Here is a 14,602-nt window from a genome sequence, read left to right on the forward strand (position 1 = left end):
TATTAGACGCTTCAAGCTTATTAAGGACCTCGATCCCATTTCATACCCTAGTTGCTATGATATAGCAACTCTTGCTGGAGTGGCAGTTGTCATGGTAACGATGTGAATCCAACTTCCTGATTGGTTATTGCTACAAGAAGTTGTTATTCTAATAGTGACGAGTTGTTATCCTAACATCTTTTATGAAGTGGGACCCTGGTCCTCTCCATGGCCGGCGGAACCGGGGGGGGGGGGGGGGGGGGGGGGGGCTCGCCCCCACAAACTTTTTGTGCACCATACAAAGGAATACATAAGGTGTCATCACTTTGGGCCCCCCACTTTTTTAACGGAAGTACGTAGGTGTATATGACACTAAAAAGAAATAGATAGAGATCTTGAAGTGTGAGCGCGGTAAGGTTATGTTTTTCCACTGAAGACTCTTTTTTTTTGTCAGCTGAAGACAACCGGAAGTGGAAGGAGAAAGATGAGCTGTTTTGTTTTGTTTTGTTTCGTTTTTTTGTTTTTTGGGGGTTTTTTTTTTGCTTGTCAGGTGAAGAAACCCGGAAGTGGAAGGGGAGAGATGAGCTGAGGACCTTTTCTTTTTTCTTTTTTTCTTTTTTTTTTTGCTTGTTAGCTCATGAAACCCGGAAGTGCCCCCCCCCCCACACACACACACTTTTGAAAACGCTCCGCCGGCCCTGCTCTCCATGGTATAGGCCCTATTATGGCAAATCATGCATTGTAAACATTAAGGGTATCAGGGCCAGTCACTGCAATGAAAGCTGCAACAGTACAAACTTCACCAGTTATTTCTGAGCGCGGGTACAATTACTCTTATGTCCCAATTGGAGACTGGCGAAATTGTCTCCAATTTGAAAGTTGATTTCCTGAGAGATCCACAGTGGTGGCGGTAAAGAATCACATTGACAGATTGCCATTCTGCACTTGATATACACACACCAAAAACTATGTTATGATGATAGGACGGCTGAATTTAGGATCTTGATTGTAAACACATCCCAATAGCAGTAATAATAATGATGTAATAAACACTGCAATCAAATGGGCCAACTAACCACCACAAATATGCTGATGGTGCACACTGTTAGCCAGATAGCAACCAACTTAATTATAAGATTTAGGCCTATACTGTGTATTTCAGGTCCCTTGAATCGATGGGACCGGGGTATACTGGGAGTGCAGGAGCACCTCTGACTTTGTTGTTGTTGTTGTGGGGGGGGGGGGTGTATATAGGCCTATTGGGGGCATTGAGCACCCTGTGAAAACAGACATGTGGATTGAGTGAATGCAGCAATATTAGTAGAACACATCAGTCAGGGTTTGAGAAAATTGGACAAAACCCATTCAAAAGTTATGAATTTTTGAAGTTTCTGCTCAGTCACTGCTGGATGAGAAGACTATACTACCGCTAGTGACGTATGTGTACAAGGATATAAAGAAAACATAAAGAAAATTCTACATTTTCACTTTTCTCGCATAATAAAAGAACGCTTGATCTACCTCTATCAGAAGGCAGTGGGAATAATATGCCTATTACCCTCAACATACGTCAGCGACAATGTGCACTTTTTTCACACACAAAAAAAAAATCAAAATTTGTGAAATTCTCTTTATATTTTCCTTATATCGTTGTACACATGTGACATCATGCACTGTAGTAGTCTTCTCATCCAGCAGTGACTGCGCAGACACTTTATAAATTCATAACTTGTGAATAGATTGTCCGATTTCTCCAAAACTTTCACCGATGTGTTCTAATGATATTGCTGCATTCACTCATTCCACATGTATATGAAGGTGAACTTGTCCTTTAAGTGCACCAAACTTATGCGTGCCAATGTCATACTGTAGTTGACTGTGTGTTCATTATGCAATGTCTACTAGGCTCTGAAAAAAAGAAAAATATGTTGGTTCAGTAGTGAACATTTTGCCTGTATAATGTATGCTATGATAAATTATTCATAATGGAACTAAATTTTTGAATAAGCCATATAACAGCTTTAAAGATTTTATTACGTTTATTACATTTAGATATAAACTGGAAAAAAATGGTGTCTACAAGATAATCGGATTGTTTATGTGATGAAACATTTGTACTTTCACCTGTCTTGGTGATGGAATGGCGCTTTCACAGACCTGTTTTCCTTTATCTCTGCTCCTCCTCCTGTGAGTTGGCTCAGTCGGTATAGTGCGTCTGCCTCACGATCACGCGGCCTGGGTTCGAACCCGAGTCTGGACTGAGCAATGTTGTGTGTAAGAATACCGTCCCCTCTAGCAAGAGGCAAAACACTCTGTCCCTCGGATAGGACATTAAATGGAGGTTCCATGTATGAGAGAGTAACAACTAATGCACGTGAAAGATCCCACTTCATTTATTCATCGCAAAGAGCAGGGTTTTTAACCCGGTGAAGTGTGGTCCCACCTCACATCCAACTGGACCCCATGGAAAACCAGCTTAACGTAGCTAAATATGGGCTATCCAGCCATCTTCTCAGATGGAAATGAACAAACAAACAAGCCTCCTCCTCCTGCTCCTCTATTCACCTGGTTGTGCTGTTAGTTTGTTCTTGTTCCTGTTACAATATTGCGTCTTCTCTCAATGCAAGCATTTCTTCTTTCTTTTTCTTTTCTTTTTTGTTCTACGTTCCAACCTCTATGTACTACATGTAGTGTTGTTTTGTCACCATCATTTTCGTTGTATACAATGTCATATACACACGGCTTAATGAGTATAGTGTCCGTATGCCACAATACATATCATTCTATGTTGATATTTTCTTGTACCTTATACCAGGTTTTATGAATGCTTTATACCTTTATAGCATCATTATGTTCATTTAAAACTATATATATATATATATATATATATATATATATATATTTAGTATCCAACCATATAATTATATCAATTACTTCTTTATATCAAATTGGGATATCATGTTAATTGAATATTATTTTTATGTTATTTTTTTCTCGAGTGATCTACGATATACAAGCTTTGCCTCATAATAGATCAATCTTTTCCATTGTTTCAATTTTCTTCCGTTTCTATTGCAAAGTGTGCATTTTTTTCCCAATATAATCATAATCATATACCTGCATGCATTTTAGTTCTTTTTTTTTGTTGTTGCAAATTTCCAAATATTCCGCTTAAGGTATACATTATTGCAAGCACTTGGATCGTTGAATTTCAATTCTAAATGAATAATGTAAACGTTCCCTCGTGTGGAAACTTCCCCTTCAGTCCGCTCAATTGTCCCTTTATAAATTCGTAAATGATTTCTACATTAGAATAAACAATCAAGCAATTTTATTGATAACCACATTATCAGTTGTATACAGATACAAATATTTACTGGTATGCTGTATAATAATTATCATATTTTGAGCTTAGATCACGAGTAAATACATCTTGCCATGCATACTTTTACCATAATGGTATTAGCAGAAATTGAAATTTGTTGTAGAGTAAGAGATCATAAGAGCAGAACAAGTCATTCGTGCTTACTTTATGGAAGGACAGAAATGGTACAACTACATTGTCTCTCCGAAATTACAGATTTTTGTTTTTAGACTAACAAAACAAATACGGTGAATTCATTGGAAGGAGATGTAAGTCATAATTTCACGTATCTATAACATGTACATATTCTATGCAAAATAATTATATGGTCATAAAAGCCATATACCGTGTATTTTAATTTCACTTATATTATGTACATATAATAATGCATTGTAGGTTTCATACAATACCAACATTGACAAATGACATTGATGATTATGCATAATAGAAAGGACACATATCACGAGATTGGCTAACTATCATCATCATAACAGTGAACCATAAAGAACTTATGATTAGGTTATTTTCTTACCTTTCATAGGTAGAAAGGTATATAATATTGTCGAGATGTATACGGTACGTCATGGAAGAACGTTAACGTCTAACGACACCATTCTCACGATGGTATAGGAGATCATAATAGCGCAATCAAATTAAATTCCATTTATTTCCATAAACAAAAAATACATAAAAATAAGCGAACCCGCTGACTGCAATGCCATAAGACACAGCAAATTCTCCCTGAAGAAGGGTGGTACGGTGTGAAGCAGATACAATGAAGTTGATAAAATCTATGGAATTCGTGCGCAGAATTGGTAATACTGTCAACGTTTTACCACTAAAAAAAATCCACATGTATATCTGAATATTCCCTGCAAACTCGGTAATGCCACAATACATTTACCACAGCAGATAACAGCAGATGATTTATAATATACAAATTCATTTGCACGCCAATTAAAAGAATGCTCTTTTTGAAGTGTGGGATTACTCGACTACCACGACAAGCGAATATATTGCGCTATGGCGTGTCCAACTATTTTATGCTGTCTTATAGGCTGCTCCTTGTATGGCATCACTCCTGCCGAAAGTTTGAAGGAAACAAAAAGGGTTCCCGTGTTTTACTGAATGCAGCAAAAGCAACAACTACAGTCTGGAATATAATGCAAACGTAATGATGACATGGACTATATTTACTATATATACTGTCTGTAGAAAGGAATGACGACTCCCTCGTCTAAAATCTTGATCAAGAATTACTGGTCTTCAGATCTATAAATCCTAACTCTTTTGTACCGAACGTTAATTCATCACATTACACATAGATTAAAACACCGAGTGAAAGAGTGTGTTACGAACAGCAGACAACATGTATGAATACCGAGCTGCCTTGCACAATATTAAGAAAGACACAGTCCATATAGCTATAAGAGGCATACAGATGTCACTTCACATAATTCATCGTATCTGCATCATGAAATACATTCTTATCTTACTAAGATATCTTTGCTCGGTAATAAAGAACTTAATTGTAGTTATATAGGCACTTTCTATTATTTTGAAATATAGTCGTACGATGTAATACACAAATATAATGATTCAAAACCTACTAAGTTATTCTGCAGAATTGAATCATTTCTTGGAAATAAGCGGAAAAAACAGGTACAATGTAGGTCCTACTTGCAATGCACAAGCGATATTTTGCATGTATACTCGCAGGGTAGGCAATATTGATTATATATCGAGTAAATCAAAACTGAATAAAATGTGGAAATTAAATATTGAACGGCAAACGATATCTGTAAAAACAGGCACGCCTTATGTATATTCTATTATTCATAACCATAATTTATTTTCTTTGAGTGTAGCATATTCTTGGCATTTTACATCGATACACGTCGCAAAGTTGAACGGTTGAGGTTTGCTGTTTCCTTTGTGTTCACATTCACGTTGTGGTTATCCATGTGTGTCGGGAAGTTGATTTCCTACGGTCTGACAAAGAACGGTTTAAATGTCCCAGTCTCTGGCTCTTTAAACTGGATGAAAATAAAGGGAAAAATAACATATCGTAAGGTCAGTCATGGTTCGTGCATTTCATAAAATGTGTTCATCGTAATAACTAAAACGTCGATGTTTTCTTGGCATACTATATGATTTGAAATAAATATCAAGAAATTAACATCTAATGTCCTGTGCTTTACAGTTAATTATAAACCATTCAATATCCGGACTTCAGAAAAATCAAATAGGAGATCAGAAGTAATCAAAAATTAGCAACTCTCACACAGTTTCTAACGAATATCACAGTCATTTCGCAGGGACATATGGAATTACTGAATTAACGCTTCAAACGCACTTTAATGTATAAAAATTATCATACAATGAACTACGAGCTTTATGTGCATTGCCACATTAAAAGCTTGAACAAATTTATTGGAATGAACGTTCAAAAGACCAAGTTTGTATTTATTGCTTCGAAGGATTGTGGAATCTGGTAACGATGATGACTTCAGGGTGAGGGGGTTATAGTTGCTACACATAGGTCACTGAAAAGTCTTACGTACAAACCAGTAGGAGAGTTGTGATTTGATGATAAAGCATCACCTCAATGTAACCAGTATTGCCGATCTCATTGAAACATTAATAATTCAGTTCGTTCGTCATTCTACTCTTTGTATCACAGATAATTGGAACATTGAGTAGCATTTCATTTTTCGCCCCACCCTCTTGGTAAACTGGTCCCTGCACGCCAGTCTGATTCGCTCCGCCACGGCTGGAGTGTCAAGACGAAAATCACCGAACAAACCCTCTTCAGTCCTAGCCGCCATGATTGCGTCCTTGATGGCAAAATACACCGAGGAGCCGAGGAAGAGAGGAGGTTCGCCGACAGCCTGTGTGATAAAGTTATTGAATAGATACAAAATGAACGTATTAAAAACATGCTACGCACATTAATATCATCAAAATATTTGATTGCCTGTAAATCTTAAAATGAGGACAGCGCTGGCTACATCAGTACATGTTGCATGTCATGGAAGCGTGTCATGATCGTGTTTTTCTAAAGTACTTAGTAGGCCTACACCAGTCACACATAGTTAGACCACAATACTTGCAGCACTCACACGGTACCTGAATTATTAAGAAAACCACATAAGACAATCTGAAATGCAAGGTAATGCAAAAACAAAAATCGTCACGAATTCCACATCATTATTTGACGAGATGATTTACTTTGGAGGAGCATATGTTTGTTGGGTTGGTCACGCCCTTGATGAGAGTCACGTTGAATTCTGCTGGAATATTGCCGAAACTAGGGATCTTGTAATAGCCAGGTCCAGCAGTCAACAGCTTCCCTTCTGGAGTCCATCGAAGATCTTCTAGGACGTAGAGACCGTAACCTTGTATGAAGGCTCCTTCAATCTTCATAAGATGTGGAGAAAATCAGGAACACAGAAATCATCATTATTAAAACCACAGCAACCATCTTCGACAAGTCCCCGGATTCTTCATCCTCAGCCATACCGGGAGTCGTGCTTAGTATTATGTCTAATTACAAATGTGCCCTCAATTCACCAAAGGCAAAATCAACATAAACATCACTATGCATAAACGATTAATGATAATTCACTTAAGATCTATGAATGTTTTCCCCATATCTACTCTGTCTTGACATTAGTGTCGTTTTATGCGTTTACTGTTTTGATATGATTTTACGCAGAGCCCGAAAGTATTTCAGTGTGTGTGTGTGTGTGTGTCTGTCTGTCTGTCTGTGTGTAAGGGGGTGGGGGCGCTCATGACCGATGGAAAGGATAAGGGTCAATGGTACCCTCCTTTTTTTCATTACAGCCGAAGCGTTCCGCAGTCCATTTTATGTCTAAATTATGTACCCGATAATAAGAACAGTATACTGACATGTACAGCGAAATACAGCTATCTTCCCAGTCACGTTCATGACGACGTCCTGAACATGCATGTTCAGGAAGTCGTCATGAACGTGATTATTTTACTTTTTTCCTCTGTTTGTGTGTGTGTGTGTGTGTGTGTGTGTGTGTGTGTTTACCTATGTGTGTTTGTGTGTGTGACTGTGTGTGAGTTCCTTCTGAAATTAAATATTTTTACCTGACCGATATCGACAGCCGGGTTGATGCTCTGTCCGACGTCAAACACGATGTCAGTTCTCAACGTTCGATGATCTCCAGTTAGGCAGTCGATCTCCACCTCGGAAGCAGCGGCCCCGTAAGAAAAGTAGTGCCACAACTTTCCCGTCATGGTCTTCTCGTCGAAGTCTAATCCTGGTGTCCTGAGGAAAACAATAATAGAAAGAAACTGAAAAGCTTTTCTATCTTTATTGTAAGACATATCATTCTACAACTAACACTAACACCATAAATATCACTGCACAAACTAACAACCCCTCAAGTGTGATCTCTGTTGCAAACAAAGGTGCGGTGGGTGGAAACTAGAATTAGCACGGTCATTTTATTCGTCAAAATAAAACTGAAATATACATAGGCTTACTCTCTACATTTTGTCCTTATCTTGTTTGAAAATACAATTTACAACCAATTTTGACTGTGTGTTTGTGTGTGTGTGTGTGTGTGTGTATGTGGTTATGAAATCGTCGCGTGAAAGTGTTTCCTCGAGGCCATGGATCTTATACTTCAGGCTTGAAGATGTATCATTAAACCGTTTGAGGAAATTTAAAGTGAGTAAGATTCCAATTTTATTCTCCTGAAGATAGAATTTATTTCCGCAAAAATCTTTCCTCCGCAAAGATACCTGAAACATTTCTGCCATCAACACAAATTATTGTGTCAGCTTGAAGTAAAGCAAGGAAGAGTGGATATAATTCCTTTTTCGTTCTTTCGGATTTTGATAATGAATTAACATCTCTCTGTTTCTGTATAATGTATCTAAACGATGATGATGATCCACAGCAGTGGTACGACGCAATATCTGTTGTTGAAATAGGTAAGGCACAGACTGTTCTAAGATATAGTTAGCGATAGGAGCGACAGGGAAAAATATAGGTGTATAATATATAAAATATCAGCTGCATGACTCCACATCTACTTGACTTTTCTTTTTGGTGGCCCGATAATGGAATTTGTCAGAAAAAAAAGAACAGAGGAAAGATATCCAAGTGAAACATGTAACAGAACATTGGAATAATACAATAAACCATTATATTATTTGAAACTTTGTGTATAGGTACGATAAAGCGCTTCAAACACCACGTTTTGTTGGTAGAAATATAGCACGCGTATACAATGTATACTGATACAGACTTTACCGCGTTATGATTATAACAATGGGACGGCAGTTTTAGCTGAGCTCAAGAGTAGGGATAATAATGATACCTTCTGAAGTATATGTATGTTTAAGCGATACTTCTTCTACTATATTATACTCAGTATATGCTATAGCCTGATGATAGGCTTCTGTGAAGTCAGATTCAAATCTTAAAACAGAAAAGAAATAAAAAAAAAATCTCACAAACATTTTTGTGGCCCGATATCTATATCTCGGCCACCGGGCCACTATTATAATTTGATATAATCCTTGCATAATGTATGTGTAGGAATTATTATCTATTTCCTTATTTATTCGTTTAGTTATTTTGATATACACACGTACATACATACAATGTTACTTACTTGTAATAGCCTGTAGCTGACAGACTAATTCTGTTCTCGAAAGCTTCTGCCGCCTAGAAGATAAGTGGAAGATAATGGTGGGCGAGAATTCAGATGAAACAGTACAATGTGAAACGTAAAAGCTAAAACTGGTAAAGGAGCAGCCTAATTTGACAAAACGAATATGATTTTTGCATAATATTCACGTGAATCCAGCACGTGGAGATGCCCTTCACTTCACTTCACGGATCAGTAATAAGATCAAATTAACATTAAAAGGTATAATACAAATAGAATGAAGAATGTGTTGTTTTAGGGGTCAAATCATGTCTTGCTCTTAACACAGTGTGGAAATCACAAATGTGGAAATTAAATGACCTCGTTACTACTCTGGGTTTTGCTTTGTTTTGTCTTGTTTTTTGCAATATACATATGATACTCTCTTCTCAATATTGTGATTCTTATACAAAATCAGTAATCATAAATATAGCACTGATGTAAATAGCAGCGACTTTAATGTTCACACTAACTTCTACGCTATCTTCTGAGCTAACTTCGTAGCAATGTCTTCTTGACACATTTCTTGTGAAAAGTACAAGAAGATATCTGTGATATGGGGTCTGAAATTCCATTTGATGATACCAGATGACTGTATAGACCATGAAAGCTTTATCCAGATGTCGAAATATATCGATCCCACTTGTCTAAAAGTTGGAAATAATCCACTTCAGCCTTACCCATTCCTCCCATGTTCCTTTCGGATTGGCGTACATGATGGGCTCCAAACGTTCCCGCAAGATCTGACAAGCGTTCTTGAATAATGTTCAAGGTGGGAGAACATGACAAGAATTTTCTACAGTTGTTACTGATGAATCAATGAAATTAGAGCGCGTATATACCCTAGGTTCTCATAAAGTAATTAAAAAACAAACATAATCTCCGTCTCTTAGAAATTGACAAGTTGCATGCATCTAGCATACCAGATGACCCAGACGACAGGTCATCGGTATTTGTTCCTTCACACACGACATATTGGCAAATTTGTTCTGATTATTGCCGTATCTCCTTCCTATAGTAAACATCTGGGTCAATAACTTCAAACTCAACTAGAATATATTATGTATACCAATGACAGAGAGGGCAAATATGATTATGTAACGTGTATTTCGCACAAAGAGATTTAGACAATTAATTGAAAAGTGAGACGGCTGATCACGTAATAATGTGAAATTCAGACAAAACCGTTGCGTATGCATACAACAGCTTTCGGATGCTTCATTCATCAACTGTGGGACTGAAACGAAAGCTATTTAATTTACTGGAAGATAACTGTCTTCTCTGATAGAATTTCAGCAACTGACATGATAACGTAATTTTCGTGATGGGTATATACACTGTCGCATTCTTGTCGTATTCTGATGATACGACACATACCATCAGCATCAATTTAAGTAGAATTTGAAGCAGAAACACCACTCTCACTAATGAAGATATACTCAGAGCATTTCTGATTGTATGAGGGTTTTTTTTTTTAGATTCTCTAATAATGATATTGGGGTTCTGGGATATGTTGGGGGTCGGGGGGGGGGGCGGGAAAAAAGGGTGTGGCATGGTGTCTGTTCAGGTCTATCACATTATAATGCCTGCCGAGTTTGGTTTCATATGCCATGAACTATCTTGAAACTGCAGTAACCAATCGACTTACCCATAAACTAATTAAAGGAAACCAAAACCCAAAGAGAAATGTGGATTTAGTGAAAGCAGCAACATTATAGTGGAGCACGTGCACATCAGTAAAAGTTTGAGGAAAATCGGACAATCGATGCAAAAGTTATGAATTTTAAAAGTTTTGGTGTTGGGACCACTGGACAAGGAGACTACTTGAGTTTACTGGTATGACATCATGTGTGGACAATACAACAATGTAAAGAAAATAAAAAGAGAAAACTCAACATGCTTTCACTTTTCTAGCGTAATGAAAGAGCACTTGACTAGCCGCTTTTAGAAAGCAGGGGGAATAATAACTACCCTTGACATAAGATTATTTTATGTCAGTATCAAATTGATGGAATGTGTAATTTTCAAGAAAAAAATGAATTTTTGTTGAATTCTCTTTATATTGTTTTCCACACATGCCTTCATGAACTCTAGTTGTCTCCTTATCCAGTCATTTAAACACCAACACTTTAAAAATTAATAACGTTTGCATCGATTGTACGATTTTCCTCAAACTTTCACTGATGTGTTCTACTAATGTTGCTGCTGTCATTCAATCCACATTGCTCTTTGGGTTATGGTTTCCTTTAAGATATCACTTGTGGTTCTAGAGAAGAAGATTTGAAAAGATTCTTTAATTTCGGGCTTTATTTAGGCCCCCGGCCTCCAACCCCTGGGGATCCTCAACTATAGGGAACGATGCCAATTTGTAAGAAATTAATAGTATGTTCTATCACATTGACAACACAAAAACCTGTCAAGTATGGTCAAAATGCGACCATCCATCCGCTTTTGAAGAAGAGAGTGAAATGTGAAAATTTGACAATAAATTTTCCCCCTCCCCAAAAGGCCAATGCCTGGATCTGCCGTGAACAAACGTGAAACGACACGTCACAAATTTACTTTAAACTCAGAGCAACAACATAGCAATTATTTCTGATTTTAAGAAAATAATTTGCGGAGATCCCCTAATTTGAGGGTTTTACCTCCAAGCCCCCCCCCCCCCCCCGCATTGTATCCCTGGGGGCCAAGTGGGAATTAGTGCCCATTATTTTGTATTTTCAACTTCATTTTCCTTTTAAAGTGTATACCTGCACCGCACCGCCGTTGAGATCCGAGCCGAGGCTGGCCGCGGTGGACACGGTGTTCGGCACCTTGCTCGAGCTGGTCTCCGACAGGTGAATTTTGTCCTCTGGGATACCCAGAGTCCTAGCAGCCACCTGTATCACCTTGGTATGCAGGCCCTGCCCCATCTCCACCCCGCCGTGGGTCACCAGGACAGACCCGTCTGTGTAGATGTGCACCAGGGCTGCTCCCTGCCAGAGGTAATTCACCACTATTGAAAGTCTGATACGAAAACCTTTCTCTCTCTCTCCCTCTCTCTGTTATGGCAGCGTATGTTAAATCTCGACACAGATTTAATTAATCCTAAACTTTCCATAATACGTTATTGTACATGACTGTATATCATGTTGCTGGAGAAAGTACCGTGCATGTTGCACTGAATTATTGGGCCACCACGTGCCCTGAATACGCGTTGACCATACTTACAGTAATTGGCTACATTCTTGAAACTGTTGTGTAAACTTATCTATCACATATTTTCATGATATTGCACGAATTAATTTACCTGATTGCGGCTGAAAGGTGAGCGCCCGATACCGTGTTTCACCGGAATGATGGCCAATCCCCGTTTCTTCCATCGATTCTCCCTTTGGCAATGAAAAGGAAAAATGAACCATAAGAACGACTGCCGGAAAGAAAACGTAACACGAAGCAACCTTTTCATGAATTCAAAGAAACATAGATTTATGTTCTGGATTACAGAAAACGAGTACAACGCTCACCTGAGTATCTCAAGTTCATCTTCTAAGTATTCTTGCAGACTATTACCTACATAAGAAAGCAGTAAGGAGGTGGAGGGAACTTTGAGAGCCTCCCGGGGACATGATGTTCATTTGTATTATTGTATCACACTGACGATAAAACCTGCCAAGTTTGTACAAAATGTGAAACTAAACTAAATTCCTGTCCCGGCCCAATGTGGCTACCCCTGGATCTGCCATAAACAAACTTGGAACTGCACTTGCTAAAAAATTTAGTTACCTATAAAGTATATCATTTGGACGTTTGTACAAATTAATTTTCTATCCTGTCAAGTTTAGTGACAAATCTAACCAAGTGTGTGTGTGTGTGTGTGTGTGTGCGTGTGTGTTTTAAGAGGCTAAAAAGCAAGAATTGGGTTCCAATCCCTTTCCCTTCCCGGATATGTCAAGAACAAACAAACAAAAATAAGAATGAAATAAGGCACAGACAGACTGTCAGAAAGAAACCTTCCTGAAACAAAATAAGCCCCGTATGACTGCTTAGAAATACCTTAATATAGATTTAAATTTCTTCCATAAAAAAAGAAAACGCAAGCTTCTTGTGATTTGGGTATTAGAAATTTTACAAGCTTAAATTTGAAACACTTAAAACATATGTGGGAGTAGATCCTAGGTAAAGTTACCCTTGTCAAATCCTTTGGCACATCTCAATTCATATTATTCGTATCTTTATGCAGTTATATGCTTTTATAAAAGATACTTTTATGAAAGAAATTGGATATGGTATGTATAATTATGGAGCAAGAAGCAAAAGGTCGTAAGATATTATTGGGGATTACAGAGAAGGGGATTACGAATGTTACATGATATCTTACAATCAATGATTACAGGTTTCAAATTTTCTGTAAAGGGAGCTGGAAAAGTATATTTGACTTTATAATGTAGTAATAAACGATTTTCGTGGATATCTAGTTTGGATTTGTAATTTAGATTACAAAGATACGATAAAGCAAGTGGGTACACAATGTATTTATACGACAAAAGCGTTGAAAAATTTGCAAGATTCCTTAATTGGGGGGGGGGGGGCACGCTGCAATTTTGAACAAATTTAGATTATGACATATTATTAGGGATGCTACCTACCAAATTTGGTGAATATCCGTCATGATGTTTTCAAGAAGAAGCTGAAAGTGTAAAGGTTACTGAGTCGTGTCTGCTGTTGGCTCAGGTGAGCTAAAAGTTTCCGTTCTACATGTTCTTGTCCCGGTCAGTATGCAATAATATCATTCAATGCATACAGGTCAGTTAGAGAACTTTGTCTGAAAAGAGCGTTTTTAACGGGACACTAACTAAAAGGAAAAGATTCAGGAAAAAACCCAAATTAAAACAAATCTTGATCCTCATCTCTGTTTGGTTCCCATGGGATACAGTACAACATCCAGGGATTGACAAGGTATTCACAATGAATGTGTAGGCCTCTTGACAACGCAGGTTGCGTTGAACATGATTTACCGTACAGAAATCTGCTGCAAAGATATCTATGTAAACACAAGTTATGATAATAACAGATTGGGAAAACGCAATCCATGTTGTACATAAATAAATCTCACCTATTGAAAATGTCGACATTTTTCCTCCTGGTGTAAAAGTTGCTCTTCTCAAGACATTCTTCCCAGCATCGCTCGATATTGCAGTTCTCGATCTTCTGATTCATAAAGGAGACGTCGCCATCTTTGTAGAAATTTAACTCGCGAACCTGGTGTTCACATTGGAATGCGTTTAAGTTTATGTATAGTGATAATTACACTGACAGTGCAAAGGAGAACAATGAGGGGAAGGGGAATATGACAGATCCGTATGCAATCATTTTCCCCAAAGAAATGCGTGCACATGATGAAGAGACGTGAGAGAATGTTTATAAATAGTACGATTAATGATATTAATCGTAAAGACTTTGCAGTCTCTGCCATACAAATTAAGAATTTCTTTACCTCGTCAAGTGACACATAACCTCACACGACTTTAATAAATAAACTATGTACTTTTTTGTAGTTCGTCACTTTGCAACCATCATGTTATCA

General features: G+C 37.7%; 1 protein-coding gene across 1 annotated transcript in view; it reads right to left on the minus strand.

Annotated features, from left to right (window-relative positions):
• Positions 1–5,328: 5,328 nt before the first annotated feature.
• Positions 5,329–14,602, minus strand: part of LOC139734604 (xanthine dehydrogenase/oxidase-like) — a 32,899-nt gene continuing 23,625 nt past the window's right edge. The window contains exons 23-31 of the mRNA XM_071645387.1: positions 14,132–14,277; positions 12,326–12,407; positions 11,787–12,011; positions 9,717–9,791; positions 9,001–9,053; positions 7,463–7,643; positions 6,575–6,763; positions 6,067–6,234; positions 5,329–5,379 (exon numbers count right to left, since the gene is read on the minus strand). Of these exons, the coding sequence (XP_071501488.1) occupies positions 5,329–5,379; positions 6,067–6,234; positions 6,575–6,763; positions 7,463–7,643; positions 9,001–9,053; positions 9,717–9,791; positions 11,787–12,011; positions 12,326–12,407; positions 14,132–14,277 (1,170 nt within the window). The remainder of the gene's footprint in view (positions 5,380–6,066; positions 6,235–6,574; positions 6,764–7,462; positions 7,644–9,000; positions 9,054–9,716; positions 9,792–11,786; positions 12,012–12,325; positions 12,408–14,131; positions 14,278–14,602) is intronic.

The sequence above is a fragment of the Diadema antillarum genome, unplaced genomic scaffold (assembly GCF_040938485.1).
Source record: "Diadema antillarum isolate AM-2024a unplaced genomic scaffold, OU_Dant_1.0 seq00000533_RagTag, whole genome shotgun sequence".
Taxonomy (NCBI): Eukaryota; Metazoa; Echinodermata; class Echinoidea; order Diadematoida; family Diadematidae; genus Diadema; species Diadema antillarum.